Raw genomic sequence first — 15,545 nt, 5'->3', positions numbered from 1 at the left:
AAGTTTCTGGTTTTATTGTGACCGAATACCTCCCGCACACTCACACACACACACTCTCACACGCAGTTTGCCCTTTGATACACAGAGGTGTGTGTGTGTGTGTGTGTGTGTGTGTGTGTGTGTGTGTGTGAGTTGTTCGGGATGTGTATGTGCAGGTTCTAGCAGGAATTTACTCAGCCCTCATGTGCGAAGTTGCGCAACATATTTGTTTCTTGAACAACACCATACCAAGAGAAGTGGCTCAGTTTGTGTTTCACTTCACATCTTTTTCTTTCAACTGCAAAGCCATAGAGAGTTTCAGTCCACTAATGTACCGAATTCAAGCAGTGCGGCTTCTTTTGTGTGGTTGTTTAGGCAGGTGAGAACACTGCAGTCACACTCGGACACGGAGCGAGGTTGGTTCGATCCGCTTCCATGTAAACTCTTCTGAGAAATCATGTAGTGAACTCAGAGTTGCATCTACACACACACACACACACACACACACACACACACACACACACACACACACACACTGACATTACACAGGTCATTGTGCGGAAAATGGGTTTAGTTGCACTGCATGTTAAAATTCCCAGATTGGTCAAGGAACCAGTTTAACAGAAAGGCATACATTCACTTTATATTAAATTGACTTGAAATTATTATGTGCTTATTACTGAAATTAGAAGCCAAGAATAAAAAAAAAATACAGTAAAGCTGGATAAATCGAGTAAAGTGAATAGACACGGGTAGTTTTCACACGTCTGCTTTTCTTGTTGCGGATTAGTTAGAACATGCAAAGAGTGAGCGCCACACAACCACAAACACCTCAAAAAAAAACCTTGACTGCTTTCAGCCCTCAATTTGTAAATGTTTCCTTTACATAGCTCTACACTTCCTGTTCAAAATTGCACTGCAGCGAAAGTCCAACTCTCACCTTTACTCTTTATTTAACTTCTAACACAGTGAGGAGGATCACAGGGGAGGCAAAGTTCGCAATTCTGTCATTAAGTTTCCAAATGGACGACACCTCCTACACAGCATGTCTGTCAGCTGCTGTGGCTTTTTTTTTGTTTGTTTTTTGCTAATGCAGCACCTGAACTTTACCAAGTCGTTGGATGTGCAATTTTATTCTCAAACTAAATCCAAAATTCAATAATTTGACTCTGAGCATGATTCGGAGAAACGTAGCATTGATGCTTTTTGGACTGTTTCATAGCAGCAATCTCAGTCTCCAGATTAATCCTGACTTTTCCACATGCTTATATATATATATATATATATATATATATATATATATATATATATATATATATATTATATTATAATGTAATATATTACAAAACCTTATTATTATTAAGCCAGTTTCAGCCACACGGGATGTGTATGAGATCCCAGTATAATCTTGGCCGAATTCTATAACGGAGTGTGTGATAGAGTGTGTCCTCCATATCAGACTATACACAGCAGAAAGATCCTCTAATGATAGATCTGCGATTAAAGAAAATGACTACGTTCTGCGTCATCAATCAACGTGATCAAACGTTCTTGAAGATAATTTTACTCTCCATTAGCATGTTTCATTTGCCAGCACTTTGTCATTGACTGTCTCTGGTTGCAGTGGCACTGGTTCTGAGACCGCCGATCTCAACCAAAGACCCATTTTACCGAAAAATCGAGCTGAAAATCATACAGCGTGAACATGGCTGAAGACTTTACAGTTAGATGCCTAGTGCTGTTGTTTTTTTTTTCCCAGGAGAGACTTCACCAAACATTAATTGTGGAAGAGCTGATGACTTTGAACAATGTTGCATTAATTAAAATACCAGACACTTTAAACACACTTCTATGTTTAAAGTCAAAATATAACGGATTCTTACTTTTGCTCCTTTCCTTAAAGGGTGCCAATAATTCTGTAGTTGAGTATTTCATGAATTCCTCAGAGATATTTCTTAATAAGCTCTGAATCTGTATAATTTATGTGCTTTTTATACAATATGATTATCCGAGGTATAAATACTTAGTCACCGTAACACGTTTGTAGCTAACGGTTGGTTTGAGTTATATATTCAGCTGTTTTAAATGTTCACTGAATAAATTCAACAGCTGCCCTTAGATTTCCATTATACCTTAGTTTGGAGTAAGTTTTTTATACTCTCAGCATTCTCTCAGAATTTCTCTGGGTATATCAGTGTTGAGATTGTCGTCTACGGTATTCACACGTACGGTACACTGCTGATGTGGTTGAAAAAAACGCTGAGGAATTCTTTTAAAGTTTCAGCAAAATGTGTGGCGTAAACAGTCCTGAACCAGTGCGTGACTGCGGCGGTGTCGAAGCGCATGTCCTGCATTTTAGACAGTTTTGCATGTGAGATGAGGTGTCATTTTTTTTTTTTTCCTTTTTTTTTTTGCTTCCTCTTTTTTTTTAAGATTTGAATTTTTGGCATTGAGAAATGTGAATGAGACAAAGCTGGACTGATCAGTGAGATCGTTGAGATTGTTTCGTCCTTATGTAAACTACCTTTGCAGAAACAACATTAGTGACCTGAAGAAAAAGAGTAATCGCTTTGCTCGTGCACATCCTCAGTCCCTCTAGTCACAGCACCTGAGGTAAATATCAGTCACGAATCTCTTGACTCGACAGCTAAGCGTCATCCATGATGTGATTTTAGTGCGGCGTTTCACAGCTGAAGAAATGCTAACAATAACCCTGTTACTTTAAAAATACTTTGATACCACAGTGCTGTTGAATTCTCAGATCAGAAGGTGTTGATGAATTTTCTGTAACAGCGGCCCTGACAGGAGTTCCAGCTGTAACATAAATGACGCGTTTATATCAGTGAGCTCATTCGAACACATAATCGTTTCTATAGTAACACACTTAATGGTGTTGCTAGCTTCCATTACGTAAGTGATAACAGGAAAGAAGCTAACTTGTCTTGCAGACGTTCCACAACTTTTAGTGTAACTATAAACGGATAAAAAGCATGATGTGTTGCTCATTAAAAAATTAAATATTGTAATTTGCTGAGAAATTGTTGTGGTATGAGATTAATCAAACACTTCAGGACATGCTGTTATAGGACAGTAATCAACAGTAACGCAGCTTTACGTCTAGTCACATTATTTTTGTATTACACGCAGACATGCGTGCACACACACACACACACACACACACACACACATACATTCATATTGCTGTATTTTACAGGACTGGATGTTCTCATAAGTTTTGTCACATGTACTTGAGGTCCTCATGTATTTCATATCCACATTTTACTATATTTGGAGAAAAGTTACACTTGTGCGCGCACACACACACACACACACACACACCTCCATATTACTGTAGTTTATGCAACCAAATGTTCTTATAATGTGACAAAATGACTTGATGTCCTCGAGTTTACATACATGTGTCATTGGCACATTTTTCTATATTAGACACAATCACACACACAATCACACACACAATCACACACACAATCACACACACAATCTCGCACACAATCTCACACACTTGCACTGCTGTACTTGAAGTGACCGAATGTTCTTATAAATACTTAATGTGACAAAATAACTTCCTCAAAGTCCTCATGAGGTCCCCAAGATTACGTTTATTTATTTTACTCTGATATTTTACTATCACATTTGTGCACACACACACACACACACACACACACACACGCACACACGCACGCACTGCTGTACTTCAGGGGACTGAATTTCGCGAACATCTCATAAGTACATAGTGTTACAAAATCGACTTGAGGTTTACATGCATTTATTCCATTGGCACATTTTAGTGTATGTGGAGACTATACAAACACACACACACACACACACCTACTACCAATTATACTACTACCAATGTTGGTTAAACCTGTGCTCTATAATCACTCAGCAGCATATATTTCTTTTTTTGTTATTTAGGTTTCACGCTTTCTTCTGTAGCTCATTGGAGACATGTTGCTGCTGTGTGTTTGCGCAGTCATCACAGAGGCCAACAAAACCACATCACGTCTGTCTTTACACAGCACTGCTCATGTGATACGTCTGTGTGGTCACTGGAAGTGTGTAGAAGGCCATGTTTAATGTCTGAGTGTGAGAAAGACTAAAGTAAATAAGAAACCTGTTCTCACAACCCTCTCACACTGTGCCCTATTAATAGAGCTGCTTGGTTTAAAAAAAAAAAAAGGCTGAATGTACATCAGCAAAGATGCACGGCGCTGCAAGGCTAATGTCGTGAAGCTTATAGCGTTCAGTTTAGCATGGTTTAATTATTGCACAGGCAAAATAATCACGCTAGGCTAAACCGGTATCTATAAGCTTCCGTTACTTGTCAGCTATATTAGCGTGTGCAGAGCTAAAAGCCAGTGTCAGTGTGTGTGTGTTGGAGATCTATGAACCCGCTGGGCTCATTTTACCAGGAGACGAAATTCGACAGTATTGCTTCCGGTATCAGGTAACTATAGCAACCGTGATGGATCAGGATGCTCCAAGGCGTCGGACGAGGTCCAGTTTATCAGTAGCCACTGCAGCTGTGTGTTTTTGGAGCTTGTATGCGTTCTCCATTTTTCCTCCCATTCACATATGACTTAAGAACAGAAATCGTTTGAATTCTGTTTGTGTAACAAGGGTTTGTTATCATCAGAGCAGATCTTTCTTCCTCATTCCCTCAACCCTAAAATATGGACCAACATGTGAGTTTAATATATGCAAAACACATCATTAAAAATAGTATGAAGTAGGAGAAAAGTCTGGCCTAGAAACATTTGCGTAGCTTTTCCCAGATATCGAATACGTCTGTGCATGAGAATGGAGTGTGGATACGCTCTTTATGTCCTCCCGCTATTCCACAAAGCTAGCTGATGAGTAGACGAGCGTACGTCTGTCTCAGCTTTCGTTATCTGAGGCTGAATTTGCATCATCGTATTCTCAGTAATTTAACAGCAGTCAGACCTGTTGTTTAAAAAAAACCGTAATCATGATTTTGTTTATCACTCACATTAACTCTCTAGCTACTGCGTACTCTGAGGTTAAAAGTTTCCAGGTATGTCGACATCCTGCTTAAATTTGCATATTGCCCACGATTGGTTCAAGCTGTAGCACCTGTTTTGTGACATCACAAGCTCGTACAAAACACTCATGGAAGAAGTATTGAGAAAATCTCTCTTTACGTTAAAAAATGTATCTTTAGCACATTAACCCGCTTATTCCGAACACTAAGCTAAACAATGTTAATGAGGCATCTGATAAGAGGTGCTGATTGGTCAGAATGTGCTGATGAATTTTCTATAACGGTAGCTCGCACTGTAGTAGCGTGTAGCAGCTCATTCACAGGGATGTTTTCAGTGAACGCAACATTATAAGGCTAATAATAAACAGATTTCTGAAAAGTGTTGCTATTCAGTAAAGAATAACATCTAACCATTGACATGGTGGAGGTTTTTTTTGTTGTTTGGAGCTGTTTATTTTTGGAAGGAGTCTCCAGTGTCAGTGCTTTGTAACCGTCAGTAGGTTTTCAGGACGGAGTTGTTTACATTTTGCGGTTTCTCAGTAACCTGACAAGCTGCGTTTGTCATTCATTAATAATCTAAAAACTTATCGGACGTCGCTAAATTCAAAATTGTAATTGTAATTCGTTCGATCAATTGGGGCGCCTTTATTATTTTGCTAAACATTCCTGGAGCACAGAGCTGATGTGGATCACGTGCCCCCCCTGCTGTGTTACCCAGCATGCATTTTACACAAGGCATCAGGATCGGTTCTTTTAGACCCTTTTAGCTCAGGAGTTTGAGGTTTTTATGTACAATGCATAAATCTATGCTCAGCGTCCTAAAAGGACCTGTGGCTTTAACACGGGTGACACCTGTTACACTGATGATCAGTTTGTGGTAATAGCTGTCATACACACCTCTCTCTCTCTCTCTGTGCATGTGTGTGTGTCCTTTTTGTCTGCTGTTACTCGTTTTATAATTCCCAGCATGTTGTCACAGTGTTAGTTTTACACATAAAGCAACTTTACACATACCGTATAATACGATGAACATTTAGCAGGATTTTTTTGTGCAGCTCGTTTTTATCCACTTGGAAAAAAGGCTTTTGTATTGATTATAATCTCCAAAGTTCTTGTTTATCCTACATTGTGTGCCTGTTTACTCTTGCTTGGCTTCTCCACCTCCTCCCTTTTCCATTAACCAGGGCAGAGCTGAAAGGGCTGATAGAGCTGACAGGCTGCTGGTGTGTTTTGTTGTTTTGTAAAACACCCACAGGAGGAAAATGCCTGTAAGGTTGTCATTACTGTATTGTTCCTTTAAAAAAAAAAAAAGTTTCCACTATCGTTTCTGCTGTGTTTAAAGTGTTGATGGATAATTTGTGTCAGTCAGATAATTAAATATTATTACTGATAAGAGACTGACAGATCAGAGACTGACAGATCAGAGACCACGCCTCCTTTACTGAGACTGACAGATCAGAGACCACACCTCCTTTACTGAGACTGACAGATCAGAGACTACGCATCAAAAAAAATGTGTTAAAGTGCATGGATTTTAATATGTGTGTGTGTGTGTGTGTGCGTGTGTGTGTCTCATTGCAGAGAGCCCTGGTCGACCTTTTACGCTCTTCACTCTTCCTGATGTTTATAACACCACCACACTCCTGCTGAGCGACGATGAGGAGACACTGTTCGTGGGAGCGAGAGACGCCGTTCTCTCCCTCAATATTAGCAAGGCAGGAAGCCTGCAGCTCAGCAAGAAGGTGTGTGTGTATGTGTGTGCGTGCATGTGTGTGTGTGTGTACTAACGGGTCATCAGGTCATGCAGGTAGTCAGGTACTCAACAAGCTCAGTATTGTTATCTGAGCCACTTGACCATATGATCACTGCTGTGTGTAAAGGCAGCACAGGGACAGCTGCTTTCTAACGCCTCTTATTTTGGACAAATTTGAAAGCGGCGTGTTTTTTAGAGACAGCAATCCTGTAATTTCACTCGCCGCTGAACTGACGGGAGACTTTTATGCACAGCAGCAAACATACTAAATACTGAACTGTAAAATACCTGTGATTCTGAATAATACGAATATTAGCGTTTTTCAATATTTTGTTCTTATACTTCCAGCACTATAATTAATATTTGCTCAATTTCTCTAATTTTTCTTTCTTTCTTTGTAAACACACAGCTCCATCCTCTGCTTGTGCTTGAAATTTATGCTGAGTATTAATGTTTGTGGTTAAAGGTGTTTATTCAAATAGGGGGATGGTGATACAACAAAAAATATCGTGATACTTTTTTAACAATATCACAATATTTAAGTTTGCAAATAAACTGCCAGCAAAACTAAATGGTAGCTCTGCATTTAAAAAAAAAACAAAAAACTGTGCGATGATCCATTTATTAAATGTGTATAAAAATAAATGAGCACTGAGCAGTAAGAAAAAACTGCAGCCTGAAAGATTCAGTGTAAAAGTTTACCATCAGAGTTTGTAATTGTTAATCAAAGATTATAAAAACATATTCTGTAATGTCTGCGATCAGAATCACGAAAACAATTCGGAAATAAATATTTGTGCCACAATAAATAATTGTGTCCTCTTTTAGATCGACTGGTCACCCACGGAGAACGATCTGAGAGACTGCACCATGAAGGGCACGACTGAGGTAAGAGGAAAAAGAGGAGTTTTGGAATTTACATTGAAACTTGTGTTGCTGTATAAGCACGTGCTAGAGAGAGAGAGAAAAAACAGTATGATTAAAGGATCACATGGACATTACAGTTACCGTGTGTGTCTCTGGTGTCTCTCTCACCCTCCAGACGGACTGTCCAAACTTTGTGCGAGTGCTGCAGGTTCTGAACTCCACACACATGTTCGCGTGTGGAACGTTTGCCTTCAGTCCTCGCTGCAGCTACATCGTAAGAGCTCGGTTTAACACACTCTTTCTCTGATCTGCGGCTCTCTTAAGGCTTGTGTATACAAGGACAATTAACAAGCTGATGTTGTGTTTACATTGTTGTGCAGCATTTTCAGTATTTAATAATGATTCACGTTGTCGTGATGTTGTGTCAGAGCTCTGAGCAGTTCTCTCTGGCCGCGAGTCCCAGCGGTAAAACCGAGGAGGGCCGAGGTCGCTGCCCTTACAACCCCTACCACAAAAACACAGCCATTACTGTGGGTAAGTGTCCTCTCTCTCTCTCTCTCTCTCTCTCACTCTCTCTCTCTCTCTGTCTGCTTTGCACACACACGAAAAAAGACATAAGATCATTTGGGAAAGGAGAACAAGAGGAAGAAAGACGTGAGCAAAAGCTTGCAGTTGTGTTGCTCTTATGCACCCGAGGTTTGCATGCACCATGTGACTTTGTGTTGACTTCCTTTAGTGCTTCAGGAAGTTATCTCTATCCATCTCGTTATCTCGTGATGGTTTTGTGAGTTCGAATGTGAAACTGCCTCATGCACAGACCTGTGTGCGCGTGCGTGTGTGCGCGTGCGTGTGTTTAGGTGGAGAACTGTACACCGCCACAGTAGCAGACTACAGAGGGAATCGTCCCGTCATCTCTCGTCACCTGAGTGAAGGTGACCATGTGGATATGAAGCTGGACGATACCGCGGGCTGGCTAGAAGGTTAAAGAAGAATAATATATATTCCAAAAATAATGAATGTTTACTTTTTATATATGTAACCTGTATAGGATGTTTAAGAGAGATGCTTAATTTGTGTTATTGTTTATCTTTTGTTTTTTTTTTGTTTTTTTCTAGATCCCACCTTCATCAGCTCCACGTACATCCCGAGTGAGGAAAAGGTTTATTTCTTCTTCAGCGAGATGGGTCGAGAGTACGACTTCATCGACAAGTTCACCGTGTCTCGCGTCGCTCAGGTTTGCACGGTGAGGCATCTCCTGTGTGCGTTAGCATGGAGTAGTTATACAATATATGTTTTTGGTTATGATGTGTATTAATAATGGAACTGTGTGTGTGTGTGTGTGTGTGTGTGGGTGTGTGTCCAGAGCGATGTAGGGGGACAGCGGACTCTGCAGCGACGATGGACCACCTTCACTAAAGCGCAGCTTCTGTGTCAGGCCAGAGATGAACTGCCCTATAACGTCCTGCAGGACATCACCACGCTGCGGCCATCAGAGGGCGCCAGCGAGGACGACACGCTCTTCTACGGCATCTTCAGCTCGCAGTGGTGAATAAAGCGCTAAACTCACACTGTACTAATAAGATTATAAATCAGATAATATGAGGAATGGAGTGTTAGTGTTAAACTGGACATTTTCAGCTATGGTAAAGTGAGAAGAGCTGAATTTCTCTGCGTGCTTTGTGTTTTCACTGCAGGTCCGTCAACTCCGGTCGCTCAGCGGTGTGTGTGTTCAGCCTCAGAGCCATTAAAGCCGTGTTTGCCGGAAACTACAAAGTGCTGAACAGGGACACGCTGAAATGGAGCTCACGCATGCAGGAGAAGATCGCTAATCCTGGAGAGGCAAGGCCACTCGATAAAATAACAACAGTATCTGATATAGTACACACTGATATACACAATAACATATATGTGTGTGTGTGTGTGTGTGTTTTCTCTCCATGCAGTGTGGTCTTCATAACGCCTCAGATAACGCGCTCCGCTTCGTCAAGGAGAACTTCCTGGCTGATAAGAGCGTGTCTCCAGCCAATCAAGGGCTGACGTTAGTGTCACCTGACCAGCGCTACAGCAACATCGCGGCTCAGAGAGTGAAGGGAGCTCATGGGAGAGAATACACCGTCCTGTACCTGCTCACAGGTAACACACACACATACACACACACACACACACACACATTGTCTAGATACACAGCTCTTCATAGATGAATACTGCTGGAACTGCAGACCAGATGGCAGAACACAGGCTTCACACACACACACACACACACACACACACACACACATCATGCTGATATGTCTGCTCTCTGTAGAAAGCGGCTACCTGCACAAAGCCGTGCTGTTGGAGGGCAGAGCTCACATCATCGAGGAGATCCAGGTGTTGAGGCAGCCTCAGCGCGTCAAGAACCTCCTGCTCTCCGTCTCAAAGGTACCACTGGGTTCTGATGAGCGGGTTCTGATGAGCGGGTTCAGGGTCAGAGGTCAAACACAGCGTCTCTTATTACTGCTCATTAAACACTCACTATAGAGAACCTCACGATACACACATGCGCGTTACACAATATCTGTACAGAGCAACACAACACAATAAACACACAGGTTGTGGTTAGGAGGAGATCGTCTAGGAAAGGGTGTGTGTGTGTGTGTGTGTGTGTGTGTGTGTGTGTGTGTGTGTGTGTGTGTGTGTCCGTGTTTGACTGTGTTTCGTGTCCTGTGTAGGGCGCAGTGTTAGTTGGCTCCTCAGAGGGAGTCGCCTCTGTTCCTGTCTCGAACTGCTCACACTACTGGAGCTGTGGTGAGTGTGTGTTAGCCAGAGATCCTTTCTGTGCCTGGGACCCAACACGGCGAGTGTGTGCTCGCGTCTCCTCTATCAAAGACCAGGCGTAAGTACTCGCGCTACTCTAAAACAAACACAAACACGCACAGAAGCAGACAAACAAACTGAATCATTCACACAAATAAACACAAATGAATGAACACACAAACACACAGAAGCTACAAACAGACAAACATACAGACAAAAGGTACCTAAAAACCCAACACACAGACACTCAAGCAAAAGAGCACCCAAACACAAATGAACACACAAACGCAGACATAAACACACACAAGGACAAACACACAACCACACACATATACACAAATGAGATCAAACAAACACAGATGAACACACATACACACACATCAACACACATAAGGACAAATACACACATACACACACACAAACGGACATAAAGAGAAAAAAATACAAACATATAAATATGCGTAAGAACATACAGACACACACACAAATGACAGAAACAAAACACAAACACACAAAGCCATACAGACAAATGCAGAAAAACACAAAGGAGCACACACAAAACATACAAAGTTCCTGTCCATAGCCAGCATGGCAGATGTTTTCATGGCATTGTGAACGTTTCCGTTTTTTCTGTACACTGTAACGAGCTGTTCGTTAGAGATGTTCAGTGTGTGCGTTGTGTTTCTCCTCGCCGCTCTCCTCAGTGGTCAGGATGTAGATGGAGGAAACGTGTCGAAAGTGTGTAACACCTTCACCACGCTGGTTCCCAGAGGACGTGGTTCCATCGTGACCGGTGCTCCCCCCAGTGAGTAGGACTTACACACACTACACACACTACACACACGCTTACACACTGTCAGGAGCTCACACAAGAACAATTTAAAGCTGTACAGTAAGAATGGAATACAACACAGCTCAAGATGTTTTATAGCATGTGCTTAAAAAAATATCTGACCACCCTGAGGAACAATAACAACTCAAATATTGAAATAAATCTGTATAATCTGAGATAATTAACTTTATGTGATAAAAGTAAAGGTACATATAGAATGCTACAGTAATTATACAAAAACAAGCGCAGTAATTTAAATGCTACAGTAAAACTGTGTGTCCTGACACTCTGACCTGTGCAGGGGTGCTGGTTTCGGTGTTTCTGAAAGAGGTGGTGCGTCTTCGGTGCGTTCTGTCGTCACAGCTGGCGCAGCTGCGCTGGGAGCGACCCGGAGGTGAGCTCTCACCAGACATCTACATGCAGGAGGATCGCGGCAACCTCAGCTTCCTGGCCACGCCCACAACGCTGGGCACCTACACGTGTCAGGCCGTAGAGAACGGCTTCACCCAGACGCTTGTCGTTTACGAGGTCCGACAGAAGGATGACTTCACCCTTCGGCCCACCTCCAAGTCCCCCACCCGCATCCCTGAGCCTGGAAGAGAGACCACGACTCGGCCGAAGATCGAGACGACGCCTAACGCTATAGAGAAGAAACCCACAATGGAGAAAACGCAGAAGCCAACTCTGAGCGCTACCGTGAGCCCCGTCAGCCCGAACGCCACTCACGCTCCTGCTGATGGCTCGACCAACATGCCGCAGCTGGAGACCAGGACGAGCTACCTGAAGGAGCTGGTGGCTGTCTCGGTGCTGTTAGTGATTTGTATTTGTGCGTTGCTCTTGGTGGCGGCGTACAGTCTGAGGAAGAGCTATCGCAGCAGGACGGTGCCGCGTTTACCCTCGTTACACAGAGACCCAGGAACGACAGAGGGAGGTACACATCAGGAGAGGGAGGCACTAAGGGGGAATTCACCTCAACTGGATAAACACAACGGCCAGAAATCTCCAAACACGCCAAGCAACGGCGTATCAAACGGCTCCAACGGCCACCTACCCAACATTCCTATCTGAGCACCAAACGCAGAACTTTTACTGCCTTTACTGACAAATCAGAGCTATAGCCTTTTATGTCACCTGCTTCTGAGCCGGTACAGAGCTACTCCAGTCTGCTTCTGTCATGTTTCTTAACAGCGTAATGATTCTCTCATCAGCTCAAGAGCGAAATGTAGTTCAGACTAGAGGTGGAATACTATGAAAAATTTAGGGATTCAAGGGTTTCATCAGAAGAACGAAACAAAACGTAAGCTGGAAGCGAATGATATCTGAAGATCGCGAGTTCGAATCCTGACCATGCCACAGCCATCCCTGGTTCATATTAATGCTCTCGTTCCAACACGTTAACGTTTCTATAGTAACAACTTACACAACGCCTTGTACGGCTGATGCTCCACATAATCTAATACTAACAAAGGGTTTTGTTTTTTCTTCAAATTGGCGTTATTTAATAACGAAAGCATATAAACGTCGCTCTGGTGAAGCTTTCTGTAAGGAGATGTTTATTTAACGTTTATGAAAGAAGACTTGAGTCGGTGTCAGTGCTTTAAGATAAATCTGGAATTTTACATTTTTCACCGTGAGGGAAGTCTTCAGGACGGACGAGTTTGAGCTTTGCAGTTTCTCAGTAATGTTTTTAGCTTTAAGAGTGAGAAATGTGAGCCTGGTGAAGGAACGAGTCTTTATAGCTGCTATAATGTAATTGATAACAGGAACTAACTTTTTGCGGACATTCCACAACGTCAAACATAACTATAAACGGATAAAAAAAAGTGTGTTGAGCCGCATCACAGCAGCAGTAGTTGTTTTTTTCCTATAACGGTACATCCTGTGGTGTTGATTCCTATTTTTTCTTATCAGTTCAGGAATATTATGTTTGGAAACTTTTGCTCAGAACAAACTGTTTTTGTTTGTTTAAAGTTTCTTCTCATTTTTAATGGCTGGTTTTTGGTACGTCGCAGCTTGACTGTTGTCTGGTTGTGATGTAGCTACTCTGCTAGTCTCTGCTCCTTTCAGCACCTTTAGGGGAAAAAAAATGTACAAGCAATACTGCTCTGAAAACATGAACGAGGATGTAAAATGCCTCCAAATGCAGTTTCTATCCCAGTCGCACAGGATGAGCGAGCAGGCAAGAGAAAGGATTCAGAAAAATCCATGAAAAATGCCAATTTTAAGTATTTAAGTAAATTATTTAGTGGAGGTTTAAAAGTGGACTTGTTAAGAGGATTGCGCTGAGCTTTCACTATTTCACCCAAATGATCTACATTTTCTTAGAAAGTGGCCTGCTCTGTTTTTTAACGCTCTTGTAGCATGTTTCAGGAGAATTGTTCGTTGTCATCGTCGTCTTTAGTAGCACAGCGAATTTATAACGCTGAAACTATTCCTATTTCAGCTATTACGTTGCTAATTAACGCTGATTGATCTCATTTGTACTTAAGTTAATCTGCACTTTCTTATACTACGGTAAAGTTATAGTAGTAGCTAGGTGAAAAGGACGGTCATGTGGTACATACTGAAGACGAGGAGCTCATTATTAAGCACGCAACCTCACGACTCGTAAGGATCCGCACTTTTTCCTGTGAATATTTCTCTGCTCTGTACAAACATGGCACATAGTTCGAGTGAATGTTTTACCGTGAAATGCCGATTTGCAAACACGAGACATTGTGAATATTTCTCAAGGTACGCTTCTTTCGTACAAAGCCACTTCAGCTCGTAAAAAGCTCAAACACGCAAACTGACGATCAGCTGATTTTCAGTCTCACTTCCAGGATTCAAGTGGAGTTGAAAATGAAATCTGATATTATAGTTACTGCAGTATTTTTTTTAATAATAAGTTGATAATAAACCTGTAGCTTATAGACAAAGTGCTTTATTTTTATGTAAAGTGACTGCAGGTTCCTGTGCTGGATTTAGATTTCGCAGTATTGGTTTTTAATTATTATTATTATTAAATTTTTTATTTTTTTGTCAGTTTAACTAACATCTATCTGTATAAAGTAATGTATCATTAATATTGTGATAAAAGCTCAGTACATACAACACAATCAGCAGATTTAAATCCTTTTTATTTGCTTTTTTCTTTCTGGTCTGTGTTAAATAGCTAATAAATATGCTGCTGTTGGCACTTTGGTAGCAAACCTACAAGTAAATATTGTACACTGCCTCTCAGTGGTGTGACTGTCTCAACATCGGGAGATCGCGGAGAGTGTGATTAAAGGTTTATATATGTGGACTTAAGTTAATCTGCACCTTTTTTTTAAATACTTGAGCTGTAAATGAATCAATACAGTGACAGATTCTGGGCTGTGCGATCCTTTTGGCGTGTAAGGGAATATGAACGTGTTTGAAATAAGGGTACTGTTGAATGTTTTTACGGCTAATTCACCTTCTTCTAGTTAAACAGAATGATAACTGCCAGACCTTTTTATCCTGGTTTATGATGCTATCACATTATTTTACTGGTAAAGACTGATATGTTTACCTTGAGCTGTTTTTATTGTGCAGCATCTCATGTGATCACAAGTACGGATGTGTGTTTATACATGACGAGATGATGATGATGATGATGATGATGCCTTCAGATTTGTCCACTGTAAGGAGCTTTAAAGGACAAACCGTCATTCTGAACGAGACAGACTTTATCTCCGGAGCACCAGCACTGCCCTAACACACCGTCTCCCTGTGCAGCGTGGAATATGAAATGTCCATGGTGACAGTGTGCGATTATTTTTGTGGAATATTTTATAACTGAGTATTGGCACATGCTTAGTTCTGTTAGTCTGATCTGGATCCTCACATGTGGACTGTGATTTGCCAAACTTTGTACTCATGTGAAACTGGAGGCATTTTAACATATATATATATATATATATATATACACACACACACACACACACACACACACACACACGCACACACACAAAAACTTGGTACGTGTTGTTGGACACTTTTCTTTTTTTTTTTTTTTTCCCAGTTAGGGTTGGGGGAGGGAGGGGGAAAATCAACTCACCACTGTTTAAAAATAATGATCTATTTTTATACAAATGTCTGTTATGTAAAAATATATTTTAAATAAATGCTTAAAAATTACAGGTGTGTCACTCCTTTAAAGAAAAGTGATCAGTCCATATTGCTGTAATTGACAGATTTATGAAACCTACATTTAATGCAGGCAAAGTTCATGCTGAAGTGTAATCCAGTATTGTGCCACGTAGTGTTATTTTTTTTATTTATTTATTTTT

At 41.3% G+C, this 15,545-nt stretch overlaps 1 protein-coding gene across 4 annotated transcripts in view; it reads left to right on the top strand.

The window, feature by feature from the left end:
• sema4ab (sema domain, immunoglobulin domain (Ig), transmembrane domain (TM) and short cytoplasmic domain, (semaphorin) 4Ab) overlaps positions 1 to 15,211 on the top strand; it is a 39,963-nt gene extending 24,752 nt beyond the window's left edge. For all 4 annotated transcript variants that reach the window (XM_034301661.2, XM_034301662.2, XM_034301664.2 and 1 more), the window contains exons 3-15: positions 6,584 to 6,744; positions 7,584 to 7,643; positions 7,798 to 7,896; positions 8,051 to 8,156; positions 8,480 to 8,602; positions 8,738 to 8,865; positions 8,986 to 9,167; positions 9,317 to 9,461; positions 9,566 to 9,755; positions 9,928 to 10,043; positions 10,334 to 10,497; positions 11,123 to 11,223; positions 11,552 to 15,211. In XM_034301661.2, the coding sequence (XP_034157552.2) occupies positions 6,584 to 6,744; positions 7,584 to 7,643; positions 7,798 to 7,896; positions 8,051 to 8,156; positions 8,480 to 8,602; positions 8,738 to 8,865; positions 8,986 to 9,167; positions 9,317 to 9,461; positions 9,566 to 9,755; positions 9,928 to 10,043; positions 10,334 to 10,497; positions 11,123 to 11,223; positions 11,552 to 12,318 (2,342 nt within the window). In that variant the 3' untranslated portion in view covers positions 12,319 to 15,211. The remainder of the gene's footprint in view (positions 1 to 6,583; positions 6,745 to 7,583; positions 7,644 to 7,797; positions 7,897 to 8,050; positions 8,157 to 8,479; positions 8,603 to 8,737; positions 8,866 to 8,985; positions 9,168 to 9,316; positions 9,462 to 9,565; positions 9,756 to 9,927; positions 10,044 to 10,333; positions 10,498 to 11,122; positions 11,224 to 11,551) is intronic.
• Positions 15,212 to 15,545: the final 334 nt, after the last annotated feature.

This window comes from Pangasianodon hypophthalmus, chromosome 29 (genome assembly GCF_027358585.1).
Source record: "Pangasianodon hypophthalmus isolate fPanHyp1 chromosome 29, fPanHyp1.pri, whole genome shotgun sequence".
Lineage (NCBI taxonomy): Eukaryota > Metazoa > Chordata > Actinopteri > Siluriformes > Pangasiidae > Pangasianodon > Pangasianodon hypophthalmus.
The sequence above is the reverse complement of the archived record's forward strand: the minus strand, read 5'-3'. Positions and strand labels throughout refer to the sequence as shown.